At 33.8% G+C, this 22,394-nt stretch overlaps 1 protein-coding gene across 1 annotated transcript in view; it reads left to right on the plus strand.

Moving 5' to 3' along the window:
• DIAPH3 (diaphanous related formin 3) overlaps positions 1-22,394 on the plus strand; it is a 247,827-nt gene that overhangs the window by 137,744 nt on the left and 87,689 nt on the right. Inside the window, exons 22-23 of the mRNA XM_075139146.1 lie at positions 4,974-5,103; positions 17,404-17,527. Coding sequence (XP_074995247.1) covers positions 4,974-5,103; positions 17,404-17,527 — 254 coding nt within the window. The remainder of the gene's footprint in view (positions 1-4,973; positions 5,104-17,403; positions 17,528-22,394) is intronic.

A 22,394-nucleotide genomic window follows, 5' to 3' on the forward strand; every position in this document is an offset into this window, starting at 1 on the left:
TTTCACTCTTTCAACTTTTGTTTAAGATATATACACGAAGACATCTATAATTTCCTGAGTGTTAATTTGTAATAAATTCTAATCCTAATTGCCTTCCCCTTATTTAGTGTTTTTATTTTTTTTCCTATGCCCTTTGGGAGGTCACTGCAGAATCTGCAGAGAATGCAGATGTATGTAATAGTCCTTATGAGAAAGGAATTATTTGTATGTACTCTTTGTGTTCTCTCAGCTTCTTTATCTTTTTACACAATGGAGAAAATACAATACGTTAACTCTTAAATTCTTTAAAATAATCACCCTTACTCTGCCATGTGTCAGAAGAATTCTTTCACTGTGGTTCTCGAGTGTTGGATGCGATACCTATAACTTAAATATTCATAGGGAATAATTTATATACTTTCCTTAGTCTAAAGTAAACATTTAAGCATGCATCAGCCACCTAGAGAAATACAGCATAGATGAAATTATTGAGTTAAATGTACAGTTTGTTGAGAAACATATTCAGAAGGAAGATACTAAAGGTTCTCTCTCCAATTGGGTGCATTTACTTCTTGGGTATGATTTTACAAGAATCTGTCCTATGTCTGTATTTTTAATGCACAAAGCAACAATAAAAGAAATATACTTATGAAAACAATATGAAGGTAACTGTTATAGACACTTTGCAGAACAGGATCAAAATTCAAAAATTATCTTGGAGAAATAATTTAAGATCTAGAAGATGAAAATTTTGAAGACTACCATGAAGTACTACTTGTAGGAAAGTGAACTGATGTGTGCAGATAATGAAAGTAAGGAGAGAATGGCTAGGCAGAATTCCAGAAAACTTTAAGTTTTTTTCAGGCTTTAAGTCCTGGCTAACTCTACAGTGCTCAGGCATTAAATGCATTTGATAATCTAGGATCTCATAGTTACTTAGATTTGCATGCTTACAGGTTATTTAGGTTTACAGGAGGTTACAACATTCTGTTGGAGAGGAAAAAATGTCTCTTTCAGTGGACCTTCTATGTATTATAAAGATGGTAATTATCTGCTGCTTAACTTGGTGCTGATAAGGTTTTAAGTGAACTCTTGTCTGAATTACTGCGGAAAATATATAGACTGACTGGTGAGAATCCAGATGATAATGACATGTAACACTTCTAAACTGAGGAAAAAGCATTTGGGTGTAGTTAGTTTAGAAAAGAAAAGAGAGGAACATGAGGAGGACATAAGTGTCTTTTGTTACTAATTTATGGTAAAGAAGGCATTTGAACATTTGTTTTTTATGTAGCTAAGGTAGGAGATGGAATAATGGGCTTTGCTGGTAACAAAAGAAGTTTGCTTAAAAGTTAAGAAAGCTTTCTAACTGCAAAGATAGTTAAGAACTTGATAGTAAAGATGATTGTGGAAAGCTTTTGAAATCCAGGTATACTAATAATTCTCAAAGAGTCACCATGAGGCCAAATTAAGAGCTAAAATAAATAATACTTTGAATAGAGTATTTAGTTAACTAGTTGGGAAGCGTGTGCATGTTTCTTAGAATCATGGAATAATTCAGGTGGGAAGGGAAATCAGTAGACATCTAGTGCAATCTTCTGCTCAAGAGAAATGCTGATCACTACCAATAATCTGTAGGTGAAGTAGATACAAAGCTATAAAGACCAAAACCAGTAATTTGCTTCCTATTATCAAAATGCTTAGTACAGTATAATTTTGACGTTGATTCATGTTATATGATTAGAAATGGTGATACTGGTTTACTCCTTTCAGGACTTCATTTATTTATGCATAAACATATATCATAGTACTCAATATGTTTCGTTTACGTAAGAAATGTGCAAGTAGAAAAACAAAGTTCCAATGGCAAAGATTTCTTATATGTTTGATTTGGCATCACTTCAAATTGCTAGTTTGTAAATACCAGCCCATGGTGCTTAAAAACTTTTCTAGGGGAAGATAATGCAACCTTAATGGTAGTTGAATAGGAGTGTATTGATGTCCCTGCCCATGTCATGGGGGTTGGACTAGATGATCTTTAAAGGTCCCTTCGAAGCTAAATCATTTTATGATTAGGAAAGAAAGACCAGCTATTATAGATTTTGCTGGGAGGCAGAGCAACTATGGCCACCTTAGAGATTGTCTGTAAAATTTCAGATCTCTGCCACTAGATATCCCAGGACAAGTGCAACCTACAGTCGACTACTTGTTCTTTTGAAGTTTGACAGATTTTCAGAGAGAGAATCACTGGGAGTTTGCATTTACTATCCTACCTTTGTAGTGAATTAATACTACCAGTATCACCTAAGAATGTAATATTTTTATATCATCCCAGACAAATACTGAAAAAGACCCAGGTATTCAGCACATCAGCCACAGTTTTTTTCCTTCGTATGTGGTGACATTCCAATATATCAGCAGATTTGATGGAGAATTGAGATCTGATTTCTATTACAATTTTTCTTGCTTGCTTCAGTATTGAACAGCTGGGTTTTTGAAGGTAACTCTGGACTATACAGTCCAATGTGTATCAGGGTGCTAGTCACCAATTCCTAATTCACCTCATCCAATTGTGGCGTCATTTAGGAAGTCCGTGAGTGCCAAGCCTTCACTGGTTATGAAATTGTGTCTTACACAGACAGATCACTTTGTCTGGAAACACAGAGGTAAAATTATGTATGTGTAATTTTGGGAATTTTCTTAACTATGTGTACTGTCTTGGTTAATGCTTAATTTCCTCTGTTCTGAGAATAATAAACTGGTTCAACTATTAAAAATATTAGTACTAAAACAGAAAAAAAACACCCAAACAAATATTCCTTCAAGGCCCAAAACTAGAAAGCTGCAAATTGAAGACTGTTTGGTGGTCTGCACAGCAGTTTTCAGTAGGGGTTCTGAGAACTTAAGAAATTTGCAGTGGCTTCTGTCCTTCAAAGATGTTGGTTTCTGTAATATTTGAAGAATATACAGTTTATCTGCTCTTCTTCATTGGTGCCCAACCAGGAACTATATGAACCATATGAATTAGCCACTTTGCAGAAGACAATTCCATATCTTGCCTTCTCCCAGCATCATGTAGAATTGAACTGTAATAGTTCTTCTGCATCAGAGAACATGCGTGCATATTCTCAGAAAAGAGATATGATATTGTATGCTAATAATCATTTATTAAATACTGATATATTAAAATTATATGCATGTTTATAACACTGGTTTATTTTTAAAACTAACTTCTGTATTTTAAGCAGTGTCACATTGTAGAAATTTTGTGTGATGTTTCAATTATTTAGACATTTCTCACTGAGATTCCCAGTACAGTAGAAGGAACTTATTTTATAACACTGCATACAGTAATGACCCTAGAATATATTTTTTTGTTTGATATATATGTGTTCCATTTTCTGTTTATTTTGAAAATTATGTCTCACATTATTATTAATCCACTCATCTGAAGGAGAACATATACATTATGGAAGAGTATATCTCATAATATTTATTAAGATAATATAATTTTGATCTTTGAAAATAATCACTGACTTTTTACAGTGAAGTATGAAAAATCAACCTCAGTGATAACCACCGTCCAAAATCCTCCATTTTAATTTATATACAGTATGGGAAAAGCAAACAATATACTCTAATTTGGTTTTTAAATCAGATCAATAAAATGCCCTTTAAGTGATCTCTGATGATATTGGGAAGCACAAGAAGTATGAAAAAATCTCTTTATAAGCAATTTGCAACCATGGGAAGACTGTGGTAATATATATTAAAAAAAAAAAGTGTATGTATATTTAAATTGGAATTGATCTTGCTCTCAGTTCCTTATTCAGAAGTAATCCCCATATAGCTCTGTGCCTGGTTTTGAACCCTCTTTGGAAAGGAGAATCCTCTTTCTACCTTGTTGCTGTAGTTACTCTTATGCCATTGAGCATTGCTGATCACTTGTATTTTTCATGTAACCAAACTAAAGAAGTTTTGAAGTTGAAACAAACTAACATGAGTTTCCTACTTGTTTAGTGGTAGTTGTAATACTGCGCTAACAACTTTTCCTCACGATATTCATATGTACAAGTCTGTGTGCAACTGTGGCAGCCCTTTAGTATGTGTGCATACTTTGTATGTGCCTATGTACATGTATACTTTTTCTATGAAATGTTTTATGCAGAAGTAGTTTTTAAGTAGTGAAGAAACACTTTCATATGAGATGTCTTTTTAAAATTACATTATATGTCATTTTCTATTTCTAAAAATCTCTCCAATAATTAAAAGACTAGCTCAAACGGGAGACTACAACAGAAACGTATAACTGAATGTTCGCCAATTGTCAATTGTTAGTGTTTTTGCACAAGTATATGCAAGTTTAAAAATGGCCGGGCTTAAAATAATTTTATATGTATAAAGGGTTCAGAAAGAAAAGTTTGTGCTTAAGAATTTTTGAGGTCGAAGTTTGTAAACAATGAAGCCTATGAACTCTTGTTTGCCCTACTGAAAATTGATAACAACAAGAATTTGTGGAGGTTGAGGTTGTAGCTTCCACTGCATAAATATTGTTAGGCTAGAGTTAGCTTCACACATAAGGAAATCATGTCATGGAGTGGATATGTGCATCACGTATTGTTAGATTTTGCTGATTTAGCTCTTATTTTAATTTTTTTTTTTTTACACTTTCATGAGTCTATTCACAGTTTTGCAAATATTCCTATATTGCTTAAATAATTACATTTTTAAAAGAGAAATGTGTACTGTTTTTGAGTTTAGAACTCAAATATTGTACAGAATTTAAAAATATTTAATGTGATCTTTCTAGGGATTTTTAGAAAGGGGGGACATAAAACAGCCCGTTACTTAGGGTTTTCTTTAAAAGAGCTGTACCAGTTCAAGAGTTTGTTCTTGCCTTTTTTGGCTTCACAATTAGTAATATATATTAATTATCAAAATAGTCAGAAGTAATCTTATTCTCAGTGTTTTAACATTTCTTTTTTTTTCTCTAGCTGAAAGACACGAAGTCAGCAGATCAAAAAACAACATTGCTCCATTTTCTTGTAGAAGTGTGTGAAGAAAGCTATCAAGATGTCCTGAATTTTGTTGAGGATTTTCAGCATTTAGATAAAGCTAGTAAAGGTCTGTATAATGAACAAAAAGTTTTGATTCTGATCGCATTGCAGTGTCTTTTATGTGAGATGATGTTTATTTTTTTACTAACATTATTTTCAAAATAGATATTAATAGTCTATATCATGGATCAGTAATTTGAGCTGCTGTGAGTGGTCTTGAAGATATTTATTGTTTGGTCCTTTAATATTTACTGCAGAATTTCCCATTACATTTCTTCTAACATATCTTATAGAATCATTGTCCAAGATAGATTTCTTTTAAAATTTCTTTTCTATTAAGAGATCTTAAGCTATTTCCAACTTTCAATCTTTTATATGTAAGTGTAGTAGAATCACTCAGTGTCTTTTAATTCAGAAATGCAGAAAGGCTGTCATACCATCACTTAATTATTTTGTTTTCTAAACATGAATCAGAACAGTTTTGTCTTCCCTGCATGTATGTTTTTCACGCAACAGTAGCATTGGAAGTGTGGAAGAAAAAATTCCTCTTGTTACTGCTTCATCAGGCAGCATAGAATATGGTAAATCTCAATATAAGCAGCAGCAGATTTTTTTGCAGTTGATTTCTTAATAAAGAGTGCCATCTCCATATTTTATCACAGCTTAAGTAATTTAAACTGACTAAGCATGGAGTTAGAAATTGATGCCACCTCAGCACTGTCATACTCTTGCAGGAAAAGAAGATTGGGTGGACTGTCTCAGTTAATCATTTTTCAGTTTATGTCAGTTAGGAGAATATCACTGTTTATCTGTATTGCTTTGTACAGTGTCACTCTTATGCCTCACTCAGTCTCCCTGCCACAAACTACAGCTCTGCAAAACCTGCTCCTGATGGAGAACTTGAGATAGTGGTCACTCACATAGTTTGCTTTCTGTTATCGTGGTTCTTAAAGTTTCCAATTTTAGTTGGTGCATTATAACCACTTAGAAGTTCAAGTATTTTTAAATAGCTGTCAAATGCTTTAAGCCCTTCATCTAACTGTTTGTACTGGTAATAGAAGGAGTTTCTGCTGTATATAAATTCAGTGTTTTATGCATTATTTTCATAGAACTCAGTGTTAACTGGCCACTGATTTTTTTTTTTTTTTCTTTTTCATTGCGAGTATGTTATTGTGTCCATTGTGGTTGAATTTTGTATATCAGCCAGAAAAACTAATATGTTCCTTATTAGAAGCCATTATTTCGGTGTAGACAGTCATCTTTATGAAGCTGCTGATTGTCTTCTGAAAGGCTTCTCAGATATAAACCACCGACCATTCAAAGAGTAGCCAGTAAAATTACCAGTTAGTCCAGCTTTTCTGTTCTTTTTTAGGTATCTGCTATTGACTAGATGAATCTTTATCTCACTCAGTATGTTGTAGGATGGAAATCGATGACCATGTTTTCAAGTTTATATACTGAATTTACTTCAGTGTATTATGAGAATTATTTTGCATTTCAGTTTTACTGTATGAAAAAGAAAAAGGCTTAGGATGTCTTGAACAGATTAACATATCAGTGTGTTTGTTTATTCTTGTTTCCCTACCTGCAAAATTCCATTTTGTTTTGAAGGACTCCTGCACTGGAATTTTGGAAAATCCAAAGCAGATCCCAAAGACTGCAGCTCATGGGGTTTTTTAATACCTTTTAGTACTTTTGCAGAAGTATATTTTTACGAAGCAAGTTGATTTAATATGCAGCAAGTTTTGCACAGTAAATTTTTAACGAGGTGGCTATTTTTGCTTGAGTTTACCAAAAAGTCAGTTCAAAAAAATCTGTGAATCTGTGGTTGTGATCAGCCATATCCAACATAATAGACTCACCTGGTCTGATGTAACTTATTGATATGCTGATGAAGACTAACAAGTTGACCAATAATGATTTGCCTTGAGGCTTCTACAGTGAGCTGGGAAACACAGCAGATATTACAAGGCATCATTATAGCTGCTAGGGAGAGTGATGGAGGGGAAGTAATGAAAAATCTTTTATCTTGATGATTATCTAGTCAAATATGCTTATTCCAGAAGAAATACTGGTTATGTTAGAACAGAATTTGGGTATTGAGGGCTTAGGGCATCTCCTCCATTCCAAGAAACTGTAGTTAGTGCTTAACAAGAATCATCTGTCCTAGGTTGTATTTATTGGAGGCAGTTCAGACTTCCAGTAAATTTGGAAAACCACTGGATTCAAAGGTTACATCTAAAGGTTACAGGCTGCTGGCAGTACAGAAGGAAGGAAGTCAGCCTTGTTTTTTTTCTGTCATCTGCTAGGAAGGTTCTGTTTACATATATGCTGCCTTGGTCAAAGTTGTTGGGTGAGGAGATACATCATTCTTTTCTGGTTTTGTATAATACTAATATAATGTTCAATTTTTCTGTGAACCGTATTGGTTGTATTTTGTTCCAATATTTGTTTCTAAATCCTTTTCTCTATCTTTTGTCCTAGCAAAGGTTAGGGTCTTGTAGAGGAATGCCATTCCTTTCATGGTTTCACTGAACTTTGTGCTCTGAAGTAATTTTGAAAAGTAATTCCCAAGAATAAATCAATGAAGTTTGATAAGAATATTCTTTGTTGCAAGCTGTTTTTTTTAATTGGGCTGTTCTTATTTCCGATCTGCATATTAATTTCTGCATATACAATAATTTCACATTTTATATGTGACATAAAGGTATTATTTGCAAGTGCCTTTTAAATTATAAATCAAAATTGATGTAGCAGAAAGATGTGTAAATGCCATTTGAACAATATTAATAGAAAACTTTAAGTTGAACACACTGTATAAAAATGGAACTATACTATGCATTTATTGGTTTTGGTTTGATCACCATCAAGTGATTGTTGAGTCTTCTACAAGTTTCTTAAAATGAGTTACTTAAAAGATGGTTTTTAGAATAATTCCTTGACATGACTGTCCTTGTATCAGCCAGCCCATTTGTAGCATATCTTATATCTTTTTTATTTTGTGCTTGCTCATTCTTAAAACTTCTCTTTCCAGTTATTTCTTATTCAAAATGGTGAACACTAGAACATTGCAATGTTTAGCAACTCATTCTCTTTTTATCCTTTTTAGAAGAAACATTCTTGCTCCTTTCATTTCATTAAATATTGTCCAGTAACTGTCGTACAGTAAGATGTTAACATAACTTGCAAGACTTTAAGAGCAGTGACAAGGTCTGTTAGTTGTGAAGCTAACATGTATTTTATGGTACTTTATAAATGATAAAACATTCACAATATGTAAATTGATTACTGCATTAGAAAAATAAATTTTAATTTTTTTAAATATAACTTTGACAGGCAAGCAGCAAGGGATATGTGACCTAAGCAATTGTAGTTTACTTCAGGGTATTTAATTTGTTTTTTTTTCTATTATGTGCTAAAGTTTTAGTTTCTACTTTTGTAATACGAGAAGTAGGTTTAATTCACTGTTAAAGTACATGAATTAAAGATACCTTTTTGCTTTGAAGTATAACAAATCCTGGTTTTTAAGTACTCTTAGATCAGCAGGAGGAACTTTCATTGCAGCTAATGAGCTTACTGATATGACAGTTCCTGAAGATTCATATAATTAAAGCTGTCTCTTCTTTTAAACATAATGACTTTCCTGCTTTTCTATTAGTATTCTAGACAAGAAATATTTTGGTAATTTAGTACGCTTTACTAATTTCTTATTTTGTGGTATTATAAAGATTCATACTGCATTTATCCAGGCTGCTGTTCTATTTGATTGACTCGAATTTACACAGACCTTACAGGTAACAGTGTATAGAGTCTTCCTTTCATATTGTAATAACGATATAAAACTGCAGGTTTTCTTTCCTCTAAAAGTCATTAAATAATTGTCGCTTTACAAGTAACTTATACATTTTCTCACTTTTTAAACTTTATTCAGTTTTTTTCATAGATAATTAATTTCACTTTTTTTTTTTAAATCTAGAAACCAAATTATAAATATGAAGTTTAATCCATATTCATTAAAAAACAGAACGTCCCCACCTACAACACTTAAAAACATTAGGGCAGCATGAGAGAACAATATTAATATATATGCTATAAACGATCTATAAGTCAAAAGGAAAGGGTTTTTTTCCTATTACAGATTTTCTAAAAGTCTATGGCAAATTTCTCAGTGCTATTAAATAATATACTTCCTGCTATGCATTTCTTGGGCTTTTGTTTTGTCTTAGGTCGCAGATTCACAGGGTGTGTTTTCAGGTAGTCAGGATTGTTATGTTTGTTTGGGTGGGTTTTTTTGGGCTTTCAGAAAACATTACTAACTTCATGAGTTAATCCATACTGTATTATATTCAATCAGTACCAAAATCAATAGATGGTTCCACTGTCTTGCAGATTACACAAGTTTCTAAGTTCTTATAGGAGACTCATAGTGTGGAATGGTAGCCCGTTCAGAGATTTACTTTGAAAAATGTTTGTAATTAACATGGTAATGATTTTATCTTAATTATGTCTCTTTTTTGAGAATTCCTTTTTTTTATATGCAAAGTTCATTTTCCAATTTTTTTTATGTTATGTGTGGGATGTTTCTCTCCCTTATATGATAGTTTTCAAGAATGATGGCTATGAAGAATAACCAAGAGACTTGCTACCAACCAGAGGTCCATTTTTAGAGGTCAATTTTTTTATTCTGTATCTGTTACCTGAATTTTCCTTTTTGGTGGCTCTTCAGAAAGAGAGTAAAAAGAGTTCTTCTCATATGTTAATTTAATTAATTCAGCTATTAGGTAGGTAGCTTCACTTATGATATACAACTCGTCTGTGTTTTTGTTAGTTTTTTTTTTATATGTAGGTTTATGAAATACAATTGAAAGTTGAAAGTAGCTATCCAGAGATTTCCATGAATGGCAGAGAATAATGTGACAAATGGCTTATGTTGCAACTTTCTGGTACACGCAGGGCTGTAACTCAAAATCCAGTGGTAATAGTCACAAAATTTCAGGAATTAACCTTACAGTGAAAACACAGGGTTTATCCTCTGAGTAAAAATCACCCTATTACTGCACCTATGAGAACTTCTAGTTTCTTGGTCTGTGATCCTGTTGGTTGCATATCAAGACAGGACCCAACGGAGGTATGAAACATATCTTATGCCTTAGTTTATATTGAAAGAAGCCAATGTATGGTTTATAAGAGCTATTGAATACTCTTGTAAGATAGTCTAGAGGCAGCTAAACAAACTAAGCATTCCTTATATCAAGTGAATAAAATGTGGACTTAATTTCAGGAATTTTATTGTAGTAAAAAATTTGATTTTATGCCCCATGGAAAATTGCTATCAAAGTTGGACAAAATGAGAATTAGTGAAATAACTGTATAAACAAGAATGCAATACTTCATTTTGCAAAGGAACTTGCTTTAGAAATCTTTTGATTTCTAAAGATTTACTGTTACTTCAGTAAAGATTTACTGTTACTAGGAGTAGAAATGTCCTAGAAGTTTTGGGTTGATTTGGCTTTCAAACAAGACTTCTATTAACTGTAAAGTAATGGTATTAGCCTTAAAATAAATACTGAAGTGTAACAAAGTAATGAGAGACAAAGAATTCCATATGGAAACAGGGTTTTGAGATACCATTGTTTAAAAAGGACAAAAAAATTTTAAAAGACATCTTTTTTTCTTGCTTTTTGTTGTCAAGACTGAGAAAACATGTAACATTTTTAGCAATTAATTTTAAAATATTATAGAGCACTAAGCAGTAGAGGAAGTTATGAAGTAAATATTTGTCCCTGAATGCAGTACTTAGATTAGAAGACTATTTCAAGTTCTAAATTGTGCGAAAGAGATTTTTATACAAGACTGAAAAAGCATGTTATTTTGTGGCTACTGTTTTTTGAAATTATTTGAAGAGAACTTGTTTTTTAATCTTGAAAATCTTAAGCTAAAAATATATATCTCTATTTACCAGAAATGTACTATTTAAGGCATAAAAATGTGCTACTCCAGCATTTAAGATATCATACTGGGGGCATTAAATATTTGCAAGAAGAAATTCATGGTGGTGTGGTTTAAGTACACCTTTAAATATTTCTACAGTTTTGTGTTTATTGATGTTTTTTGCACCCGTATCTATACCTGTAAAGGATCAACAACTCTTACTTTATTGGGACACATATAAATCAGCACGCTACAGACTTGCCATATTCCTGTCTGAACCATTTTATAATGAGTTGAGCCTGGTTGAAAATAAGTAATCAAACACACCTTCTTATGATTTTTTTTTTCTTCTTGGTCTGAGTGCATTTAACAATATAAAAATTTTGGGTTTAAAAGCTGATGGAACATATGCAATAGTGTTATGTATTTGTTGCAAATAATTTCTTATTTCTTTTAATGTTTGTGGGTTTAAGCTGTGCACAATACTGTTATCTGGTGAGTAATTTTAAGATACAATTATGCAATGAACTACTGAAATCTAAGTGAAATATTCTATTTCCTTTAGGGCGTAGAAATATATGCATCTCTTACAAGCGTGAATTAGCAAATCAAGTATTAAGCAAGAGTTTGAGTATTTGCACATTTTTACCAAAACAGTGCTTCAATTTCTAATATGGTATTGAAGTATGCCAGTAGTCCATGAAAGTAGCTTTCTTTCTCTATCATCTTCCAGTGATCCAACAGTTAAGTATCATGGTGTCCTGGTTTTGGCTGGGATAGAATTAATTTTCTTCCTGAATACATCGTGCAGATGTATAGACCCTTGAAGGTGAGAAAGCTTAATTTTAATAAGTAGGAAAGTGTTGCAAGTGCATATATATGTATGCGTGGGCTTCTGTATCTTGCTACCTATATATCTGTCTCAGGGAGTTAGAGATTGCAGTGATGGGATTGCTTTAGAAGACTGATAAATCTGGCAGGTTTTAAACTTTTATTTTAAACTTTACTAGACTGATATTCATTAACATTTCATGCTAATGGTTCAGTCTTAATCATTATTAATCACTATCACTGCGTATTCAAAGCAGTTCGTTATTAACAATCATATCCTAAATTAGCTGTGAATATATAACACACTGCAGTCAGTGCAGCACTTCATGGTCTGGGTCCCCAAGGGTCAAGGTGATGAGGCTCAAGAGCTCTTCAGTGAGGGGAGCCATAACTGATGCGAGAGTCTTCTTTCTCTTCCCTCCTCCAAATTTGATTTCTTCTTTTATGATTTTGTCTCTTGGTAGCTTTTAGTCCACCACTGCACCATATCACCGTGTACTGTGCAACACTGGGGGACGTTACTTCCCCGTGCTGTGGCAGCTGTCATATCCTGTTGCTTGGCCATTTTTTCTCCTTGCCTTAGCAGCTGCTTCTTTCTTGCAATAGCAATCCGATGATGAATAACTGACCATCAGTGAATTGTTTGTCATTCGGGGGTTTCTGTTTTCAACATTTGCCCGTATTTTGAAGTTCTGTACATCATAAAAAGAGACATGTAATGTCAGGCTGCATTTCACCCAGGAGGTTCTCAAAAGAAGTTTATAACAAGCCTAGCAGGCCAGGGCTCTTGTGTAGGTAGTATAGGGCACAGTTAGTATAAGCTCTGAGGCCTGTTCCTACTGATGATAGTACTATTATTACTAGGGAACTGGGTACAAAAGTGCTTATGCATTGTTTACCAATTACACTACCTTAGTGTGCTCATATTTGAATTCAAAATAGGAGAAAATTAATTAAATCCTGCTTAGAGTGCTGCTTCTTTCATGTGTGCAGCTGTAGTCTGCTTTGGCTACAGAAGGGAGATTCCAAGGGCTCAAGAGGCAATGGCATTTTCAGAGCTTTGGGGAAAAAAGGATTTGAACAAGTGTATTGTATATGCCTGTTAAACACCCCCCCCCAAAAAAAAACCCACAAGGCAAAATAGCCAGAAAATGGCTGTAGAAGACAAGAGAAAACGTCATCTTGGGGGAAATAAAACATAAATATTGCATTTTCAGTCTTCTGTGACACTGAGTGAGTATATCCATTTAGATCTTATTCCACTGTTAATAGATATTTCAGGCTTTTGCTGCTGTTTACAGAAATCTTCTAATATTTTGCCTCTGGAATATTTCTTTGTTAGTGCTCTAAACCAGCTAACAATAACAGAGGGTTTTTTGGTTGGTTTGTTTGGGAGGGGTTTAGGCTATATTTGGTCATTTAACTTTACTTTTAAATGCTGCATCAATAATACGTTGGCAATTTTAGAGAATTATTCAGTAAACTCTGTCCATCAATCCAGTATGAAGTTCAAATAGCAAAAGCAATAGTATATTTTCAGAATTTTTTTTTTTTAATATAATATGGTATAGTTTTCTGCATCAGGCTAGAGATCAGCTTGTCACTGTCTCTCTCTCCCCTCAGAATATAGGGGCCAGAATAGCACAAGGGAAGCGAAATATCTGTAGGCAAGAGGAAGATTCTCTTGATATGGAGATTGCGACCATCCAAGAAAATTGTCATACAGGTTGGGCAGCACGTAGGATTTCTGAAATATCTGTTGCAAAAAGTAGCAGAGGGTTTACAGCAATATAAATGAGAGAGCACACAAGTAGTATTGCTTTGCTTTGGAGAATTATTTCCAGGATTTAAGATAAAACAGGTGTAGTCTCAAAACTAGATGAAATATTGCTTTAATTTTAAGCAAGAATAATGATCTGGGGATGGGGAAGAGGGAAGCAAAATGTCTCCATAGAAGTTTGTTGAAAGAAAAAATCAGAGTACTGTATTCTCATATTGTAAATACCAGTTTCCATTTCTGCATTCTGAGATAACTGAGATATGGAACTAAAAGTTTAGTAAATACATTTTTTACCAAGTTTTCCTGCGGCTATAGTAATGTTGTGTGACTACAGAATATTTAAGAAACTGAGGAGAAAAGAATGATTTGGGCAGTGACACATCTCTTTATCTGACCTTAATGATATGAAAGTTTATAGAGGAAAAAATAATCAAATGTGGAGGTTAATGAGAGTAGCATAAAATGAAAATTAATTTATTGTAGTAGACTAATCTGCTAGCTTTGAATATTAATTTCTTTTTTTTTTTTGACACAGGAAATCTATGTTGACTTCAGGAAAGCATTTGATATTATGTAAAATGGGAGATATTCATTAGAATAAAAAGTGGAAGAAACATAAAGTACTGTCTAAAAGGAATATGGCAAAAAAAAAAAATTGTGGTATCGAACCAATAAGCCTATCTGACAAAGGGTTACACAGCTTTGCCAGCTGAGAGGAGGATTGGGTTGTTATCACTGAATGATCATGAGGAAGCAGGGTAAAAGAAACTAAAATCGTAGTATGAAGTACAAGATCATGCATCTTGATACTGTAATAAGAGCTTTGGTTAAGAAAAAAGGATATTTTATCATAAGATAATCAGATAATGTATTTCCAGTAGAACTGTAGAAGTAGTAATGCAAACATTAAAAGGGCTGGTGAGTCATCACCTGAAATACTATGCAGAAAGGTTTTAAAACAGAAGCAGGTGAAGAGGCTTCTGGGATAATCATGGTATTAGAAAACCTGAATCAAGAGAGGAAACTTTAGGAACAAAGTTGTTTTAACCCTGAAAGGCAGAGGAAAGGAGGTGAGGAAATCTAATTATTGCCTATAAAAATATATCAGGAGCCTTTTTGAAAAAGGGGTGTGTGAGTTTAGTCTGTAAGTGGGAGAGTGTTCAGGCACACATGCATTGTATTCAGCAAACACCTTGGTATTTACTAACATTCAAAACCCCAGTCTTTGACTTTGTTTCCAAACTATCATATGAGTTGCATACTTCAATTTGGCTTGGATTTATATCTGAATCCTCCCAGGATTGGGGGTCAAAGTTAGGGATTTTTTTTTTTCTTTTCTGCCATTCTTCTATGTTCTTCAGATTTTATACCATGTCTTCTAGAGGGGCACAAGGGAAGGTTGGCAGGTATCTCGTGATCTTTTTGTTGAGGAGCTGCCTATATTTACAGATTTGATTTTTTCATCTGTTTTCACTAAATTGGAAGTTGCAAAGACAATAGTACCAAACGAATACCAGCATATTGTGAGCTAGTCTCTGCTTGAGGCTGTCACCAGAAGTATAATCTTAAAGGAAAATATATCTAATAGTTGTGCACTGCTGAAATCAAAGGAATGCTGAATATTTATATTCAGGAACAACTTAAGATCATGACGGGGAAAAAAAACCTTCAGAATAAGATAGGGATGTAAAGATTCCTGATCAAATATGTAACTGTTCAATGTCAAAAGAACTGAGGTAACAGAAATAAAAAATTGGCTTTGCTGGAAGCAAGAATTCAAAAATCTCTTGTATCCGTTAATCAGCTCTAGGCACTGAGGTTTGTTGTTTTTTTAATCTAGGTAAAAGAATTTAGCTATTACTCAGCTACTATCTGCAATTAACGTAGACAGTTTTTTGGTGCGTTGGTTTTTTGGTTTTTTTTTGTTTTGTTTTGTTTTGTTTTAAAACCTGTGTAGTTGCTGAGTCGCATCATTCTGCCATTTTCTAAGTATATCACTTGGATTTTATGCTGTGAACTCTTTATGCAAGACAAACTATATTGTGAAAAGTCCTATTGATAGTTATATTAAGCACAAGGTATTATATTCTGTGTTTCTCAGCAGCTTTCTAAGTAAATCAGTGTCTTAAAGTTGTGTGTGTGCCTACCCTCAAAGGCTTCTTATGACAGCAGAAGTATAACTTTATATTAAAATCAGATTTTTCTTCTGGAACCTGAGAAGACTGAAACACATCTGTAGTCAAGATAGTCAGCTTCTAATTTTAGCTCTGCTTCCCAAACAAGGCAGTTGCTTAACTACTGAAGCCAACTGACCTACCTGGTGATGATTTGGGCTTACCAATCACTGAGTAAAAACATGCCAAGTCTAACATACAATTGGAAAACAGTGTTTTTGAGTAAACAGGGAGGTTTAAAAATTGTGATTATAAACCAAATGATGAGTTACAGATTGTAATATGAACATACATTTATATTCCCTTATTCTTTTTAGAAAATTTGATTGTTTCCAAATTGTTTGGGTTGTTTTTTTTTTTAGGTTACATTAGCATTTTAACAGGTTGCCATTGATCATTTTATAGTTGTGTTAACCTTTCTGCTATGAATGGGATTGTAGTTGCTATGCAACATTTTACTCTAGTCGTCTGGGGACTCTGTCAGGCTTTTATGAGAGAAAGATGTGTTCAGTGTGTATCTTATATTTTCCATCACATAACTCTACTCAGTGGATGAAATCATGGATCCACTACCGATCCTAGTAACATCATAGGCCCACAAACTTTCTCCAGGGATTTTTTAGATTAAGTTTAAGGTAGCTTTACCTTTATAGGTACAGTATATTATGAATGAATTAAATAAAGAAAAAAAAAATCAAGTCATTAGACTAAAATTCGAGTATGTTCTTATTTATATATATTGTTCCTACGGAACATATTTAAATGTTAAGTTTACTTCATAAACAATCAGGAAATAAGTTTTAACTGATTCCAATAATATAAATACATGCTAACAAGAGTTATCCTCAGGTTACTCTTATGGTCTTAGTTTTTTAATCAACCATTTACAGATCAAGTGTTCAACTTCCATGTTTTGCTTCAAATGGATGAAAGTTGTATTTCCCTTTTTCTGATAAAGAAAATTTGCACTTTTTCTACATCCTTCTATAAATCCCTGATGTTTTCATCTCTACTCTTTTCTTTTTCCTAAGTCCCTGTTTTGCTCTGCTGCACCTTCTCAAGTGCTTGCACTTCCCTCCAACTTGGGAAGCACTTTCGCTCCAACAAATTCTGTTGTGTTTTTTACTAGGCATCATGCTTTCAAACTAGGGAATTGAGTCTTAGGTTTCATGCGTAGGTGTTTAATAGCCCCATTTTCTCTATGTTTTGAGGGTTTTATTTTCTTCATGATCTTCCGGACAGATGTTCATATTTTCTGTTTTAACAGAATGAGATTGAAGAAAGCTTTGTGGTTCTTGGAGTAGCTTCAAAATTTGGCCTTTGGTTAATCAGAAGAGACAGACTGGCGTATGTATATCTCAGGTTATTTAAAACAGACTGCTAATTGCAGGCTAAAACCTTAGGCATAAAAAATAAAACAAAATGCAGTGTTCAAACAGTATATATTTAGTCAGAATAAGGCAACCACGTAAGTGAAGGGAACTGAACATTGTAGAGTGACCCCCTCATCTTGTATTGTAATTTGTTCAGTGTGCTTTTATTTCAGAATTAAAAACGCAGTATGCTGATTTGGGTAAGATTTGAACTCATGTATTTTCCAAACAATGTTTCTTGTTTAAAGTGTTAACAGAATGAATGTTCTGTATTTTAGTCTCTGCAGAAAATCTGGAGAAGAGCCTGAAGCATATGGAGAGGCAACTCCAACAGCTTGAGAAGGATTTGCAGACTTTTCCAGTTCCTGAAGATAAGCACGATAAATTTGTAGCAAAAATGTCAATATCCTTTGGAATATTCTTTAAAAAAACCCAGAAGTAATTTAACGGCATTACCTTAAACTTTAATTTTCTTTACATAACTTCTGTGTAGTCTGTAGCATTTATTTTTGAAAAATATATTTTTTTTTCCTCTCAAAAACTAAACACATGAACAGTCCAATTAAAGGATTCATCTGTAGTGGATAGAATGAGGAGAAAAAGGCTTACTGTTAGGTTTTACACTGTGTGTAAGTTTCTTAACTTAGTGAAAAGTAGTCATAATAGGAATGTTAAGCACTTGACTTTAGTGTTAAATGATTTTCTATGTGTGAAAATATCTTAGAAAAAGATATCTGTCACCCTGTGTTTATTTGTTTTCTAGTGTATGCATTACACTAGAAAATGAATGTTTTTGTACATGCAACCACAGAACCAAAAAATTTCTCTTATTTCAGAGATGAGATTCATAGCATGTGAAAACTGGTTTCTGATCTTATTTTTGCAAAAATTCCTTTTCTCACTATTTATTCCAAGTCCTGCAGCCAACTTCAGTGCCAGTCTCTCTCATAAGAAAGCCTTGTGACATGAAGATACTTAATTAAAGCAGAAAAAAACATTCTTTCCCTTAAACTTCCCTACCAGATGGTGGTCATATATGCTTGGCACTGAGACTAATCTGGAAGCAGAAAGGCAGGTTGAAATTTCCTCTGCAGGCATGGTTAGGTTATACCCTAGCTGGAAAACTATTTAGTTATGTACAAAGGCAGGGGACTCAGGAGACAGTCCTCCTGATTAATCTCATGCTATTAAATAAAAGACAGCGAGGCACCCTGAGGCCAAGTGGATATACTGGTTCTTGCTGCATTAGGGTCAGTTTCCTCTTCAGTAGACTAGCTGCAACCTAAGTGTTTACAACTTAGCTTTAGGCCTTCTCTGGACTCTGTGGGTTATCTGTAACCTTTCAATGTTGCTACTAATTTTTTGTAAGGTCAGGTATTTTGTTGGTGAGGTTGTTCTGGTTGTTGTTGTTGTTGCTGGCTTTTTTTTCCAGCTCAGTGGTGTTTTTGAGAGAGATGTTGCAGCCCACCAGCATGGTGTCTCTGTAGTACGAAACATAAGTTTTGTCCCTGAAGAAGCCAATGGCATAATAGGAGAACTAGGAAGAGGGGTCCTAAAGGCAAGAGATAAACTATTGCTAGGAAGTTAGAGGAAAATACATCCATGATAGCTTTCTCAGAAATGTTGCTAGGACTATGCAAAATCTGTGCTTGGTTAAGAAAATGATGAGTAGTCTAGGAAGTTAGAAATGGGAAGCACTTATTAAGAAATCTAACCTATGAAAAAGGACAGACGCTTCTTAATCCGTTAGAATCAAATAGAATAGAGTATTTCAGTTTGAAGGGACCTACAACGATCATCTAATCCAAAACAGTCATGATGCTGGCACTTAAAATACCTTATAACCTCTTGCATTTTTAAGCTGAGGACTAGGGTTTGAAGTAACAGATAATTTAGTATACAACTTTCTTTGGAGATGTGGTTATAAAACTTCCATACCTGTATAACAGATATGAAAGAAATTAGCAAAATTCAGTTGAGAATGAGTGAAGAATACCCTGAAAAAAATTAGCTTCACTTAAGAAGGGGAGCATGGGAAAAATAAGTTGAAGAATAAATATATATTTCTATGCTAATATTAAACATCTAAAATCAAAAAATGATTATGTAGGATGCCTCATTTCCCTCTGTGTTACTGACATATTGGGCATTTCTGAAACTTGATGGCAGGAAGTGAGTGGAATACTGTGATATAAGGTTATAAATTGTATTTAAGACAGAATAAGTCACAGTTGTAGAGAAATAGTGTGAAAAGTTAAAATATAATAAAAGTCAGATAGGGTAAATAGGCGGACCTTGTCAATAAATACCATAACTTTTCTAGGGGCTGAAATTCCATCCCCATATATGAAAAGCATTAGAGCAGTTTACTGATCGCTTAAAAAGGATAGCGATCATTTTAGGAAATGCAAAGGAGGATCTACACATCATCTTTTTCAAACATGTCAAAAACTGTAATCCAGCCAGAGAAGACGTAGATTGTCAATGCGTGCCAAGAAGATAAGCCATAGCCATAAAGGTAAATTTGTTCTTTGCATCAGTTTTCTCTAGGGAGAACTTTGGTTGACCCCACTATACAATGTTTTGAATGGAAGGATGATCTCAAATAAAGGAGTCAGTACAAGTTTTTTTTAAGGAAAATATAAAATAAATAGCAATAAATCCCCAGAAGTAACCAGTGGTCACAAAAGACTTGAAAAGATTTTAAAATTAACTCAGATATAAACCTATTGGACTACAGATTCTTACGTGAACTCAGCTAGCCCAAGACTAGAGGAATGAAAGCTGAAAAGAAGCACCTGGGTTTTTCAAAAGGGCTACAAGGAGGATCTGCAAGGCTGGCTTCTCTACCAATAAAACTGATGAAGACTAAATAAAAACAAAACCAACATGTTTATATGGGAGATATAATATGATGGGGGAGAGTCAGCGTGGGTTTTGTAAAGAGAAACCATCCCTTGCAGATCTATTACAGCATGCAGATAAAGGTAGGATGGTTGGTAGAGCATACCTGAATTCCCATGCACTTTTCAACAAGGTGTATTAACAAAGACTTCCAAGGAAAGAAATTTGTTAGGTCAAAAGTGTAATGATTTTTTTTTCTGGATTAATATCTAAAAAAAAAAAAAAACAAAAACAAAAACCAAACAACTCATGTCAAAAGGGAGATACTGGGAGTTGCTGACAAAAGAGCAAGTGAACTTCAATGATTATAGAGTAATAGATCTGGAGGAATAATATTATATTAGAACAATTGAGTACAATTGTAGTTAAGAGCAAGCAGAAAACATAAATAAGTTGCTATAAAAATCAGTAATACTCTCATATCTTGAGTGCTTCTATCACCTCATCTCAAAAAGTATACTGTATAGCTACTGATGTGGCAGAGAATGGTGACAATGATCAGCAGTGTGCAATAGTTTCTGCATCAGGTATGTTTTAATAAATTAGGACTCTGAAGGTGGAAAATCAAAAAAGTTAGGAAAGTATAGTAAAAATACTCATAATTTTGTATGCCATACAGGAGGAAAGTTAGGAACATATTCATTGTGTCTTATAAATAACCAGGGTTCATCTCATGTAAAATACTGTCCAGCAGGTTAAAACATACTAATGGAAATGTTTTTTTACACAACAAACAATTAAACTGTAGCATTTACTTTTAGGATGTTGTAGAACCTGAAAATGTAAATGAATTTCATATAAGGCTTAGATAGTTAGCTAAAGATAGTTCATTTGGAGCCATTGAACACAGTAGTCCAGAGGTAGCTTTAGCTTAGAAAAATCACTAGCGCGCAGACTGTTAGAAACTAAATACTTCATCAGTTGAAGTGCTATACTTACCAAGTTTCCTTCTTGTTTTCCCCAATCATTGGGTATTGACTGCTGTCAGAAATAGGTGAGATGAATATTTGGTCTTACTCAGAATAAATCAGTACAGGTAAAACTAGCCATACTACATATTTCATTGTATTAGACTACTCAAATACAGTATTTTGAACAGTAAATATTATGAACAGGAATAGTTTGCCCTCACCTACTTCCTCTCTCAGTGGACAGGCAGTAATTTAAAAACAGTGAAGTTGCATATGGTTTCTAGTAATGTCTGTGAACGCACTAATTAAAGAAGCTCACTTTTAGAAAAACAGGAACTTCAATAAATTACGAAGCAAAAAAGGTTTGATGTAAAGGTTAGATAATCCTGCACAGCGTGATGAAGCCTGGACCTGTCTTTACTTCTATTCCTATGACAAGGAAAGCTGAATGATGCTGATGTCTTGAAAGGCATGCAGCTCATAAAAAGAAACCAGCAGGAAATCTGAAAAAGGAAGGATGGTGCTTTGTTGGAAATAATTTTTCATCCTGAGTACAATTAGGCTCCATGGACAAGCAGGCTATTACATCCTGTCGCTAAATATCACAACCCAAAGGCCCCTAATGAACTGATTAGCATTCTTGTTTCTTTAGGAAGTCAGATATATCCACAGTTGGTGCACTCTTTTATTGACAAATTCTATAATTATGAATATTTCTCCTATATATTAAATTGTGCTAGTTTGTCAGTCATCTTATGTATACTAGCTGAAAAGAAATTATAGTTATTATTGCAGTTGTGTTTGCTTTAATTAGGAAAGTCAAAGAATATTGACTTCATATTGATCCATTGAGTGAAATGTTCAATAGAAAACACAGTGAACAAAATACAGTTGTACATTCAAAGTAAAAATTTAGTGGGTTTATGGAGAGTGTTTAAATTGCATATTAAAAGCTTAATTAAGTAATTTAGTCAACATGCTCTTTATCAGTCCAGCTCGCATCTCATGATTTTCTAAGTAGCAACAGAGAAACTCTTGACAAGTTTCAGCCTACTTCTGAACGTAGTGTTGATGGCGATTTTCACAGAAGCTTATGGAACTAATACTTGAGAGACGACGAATTGGTTGCTGCCTTTTAGCTAGGAACAGAGTCCGTTCTTTTTGATCAGTTCTCTGTTCCTCTTTCCTTGTCGTTTAAGTTAATTTGTTGGCATTGCAAAAAGAGAAGGAAGGAACAACACTTACCCAAGTCAGAGCCTGATTCAAGCGAGGTGGAAGAAACCCATTTCATCTGCAAGCAAGAGACTACATGCTGTCTCTAAACTGTTGGTTACTTAATCGGCCTCATAGTTTGAACTTCCCTCTGTGCAACATAACCAAACTGAAGACTATAAGATGTCCTAGTGTCCTAAGGACTTTGGAAGATTACAGGACCTGAGCCCATTAGGTGAAAA

Source organism: Calonectris borealis, chromosome 1 (assembly GCF_964195595.1).
Source record: "Calonectris borealis chromosome 1, bCalBor7.hap1.2, whole genome shotgun sequence".
Lineage (NCBI taxonomy): Eukaryota > Metazoa > Chordata > Aves > Procellariiformes > Procellariidae > Calonectris > Calonectris borealis.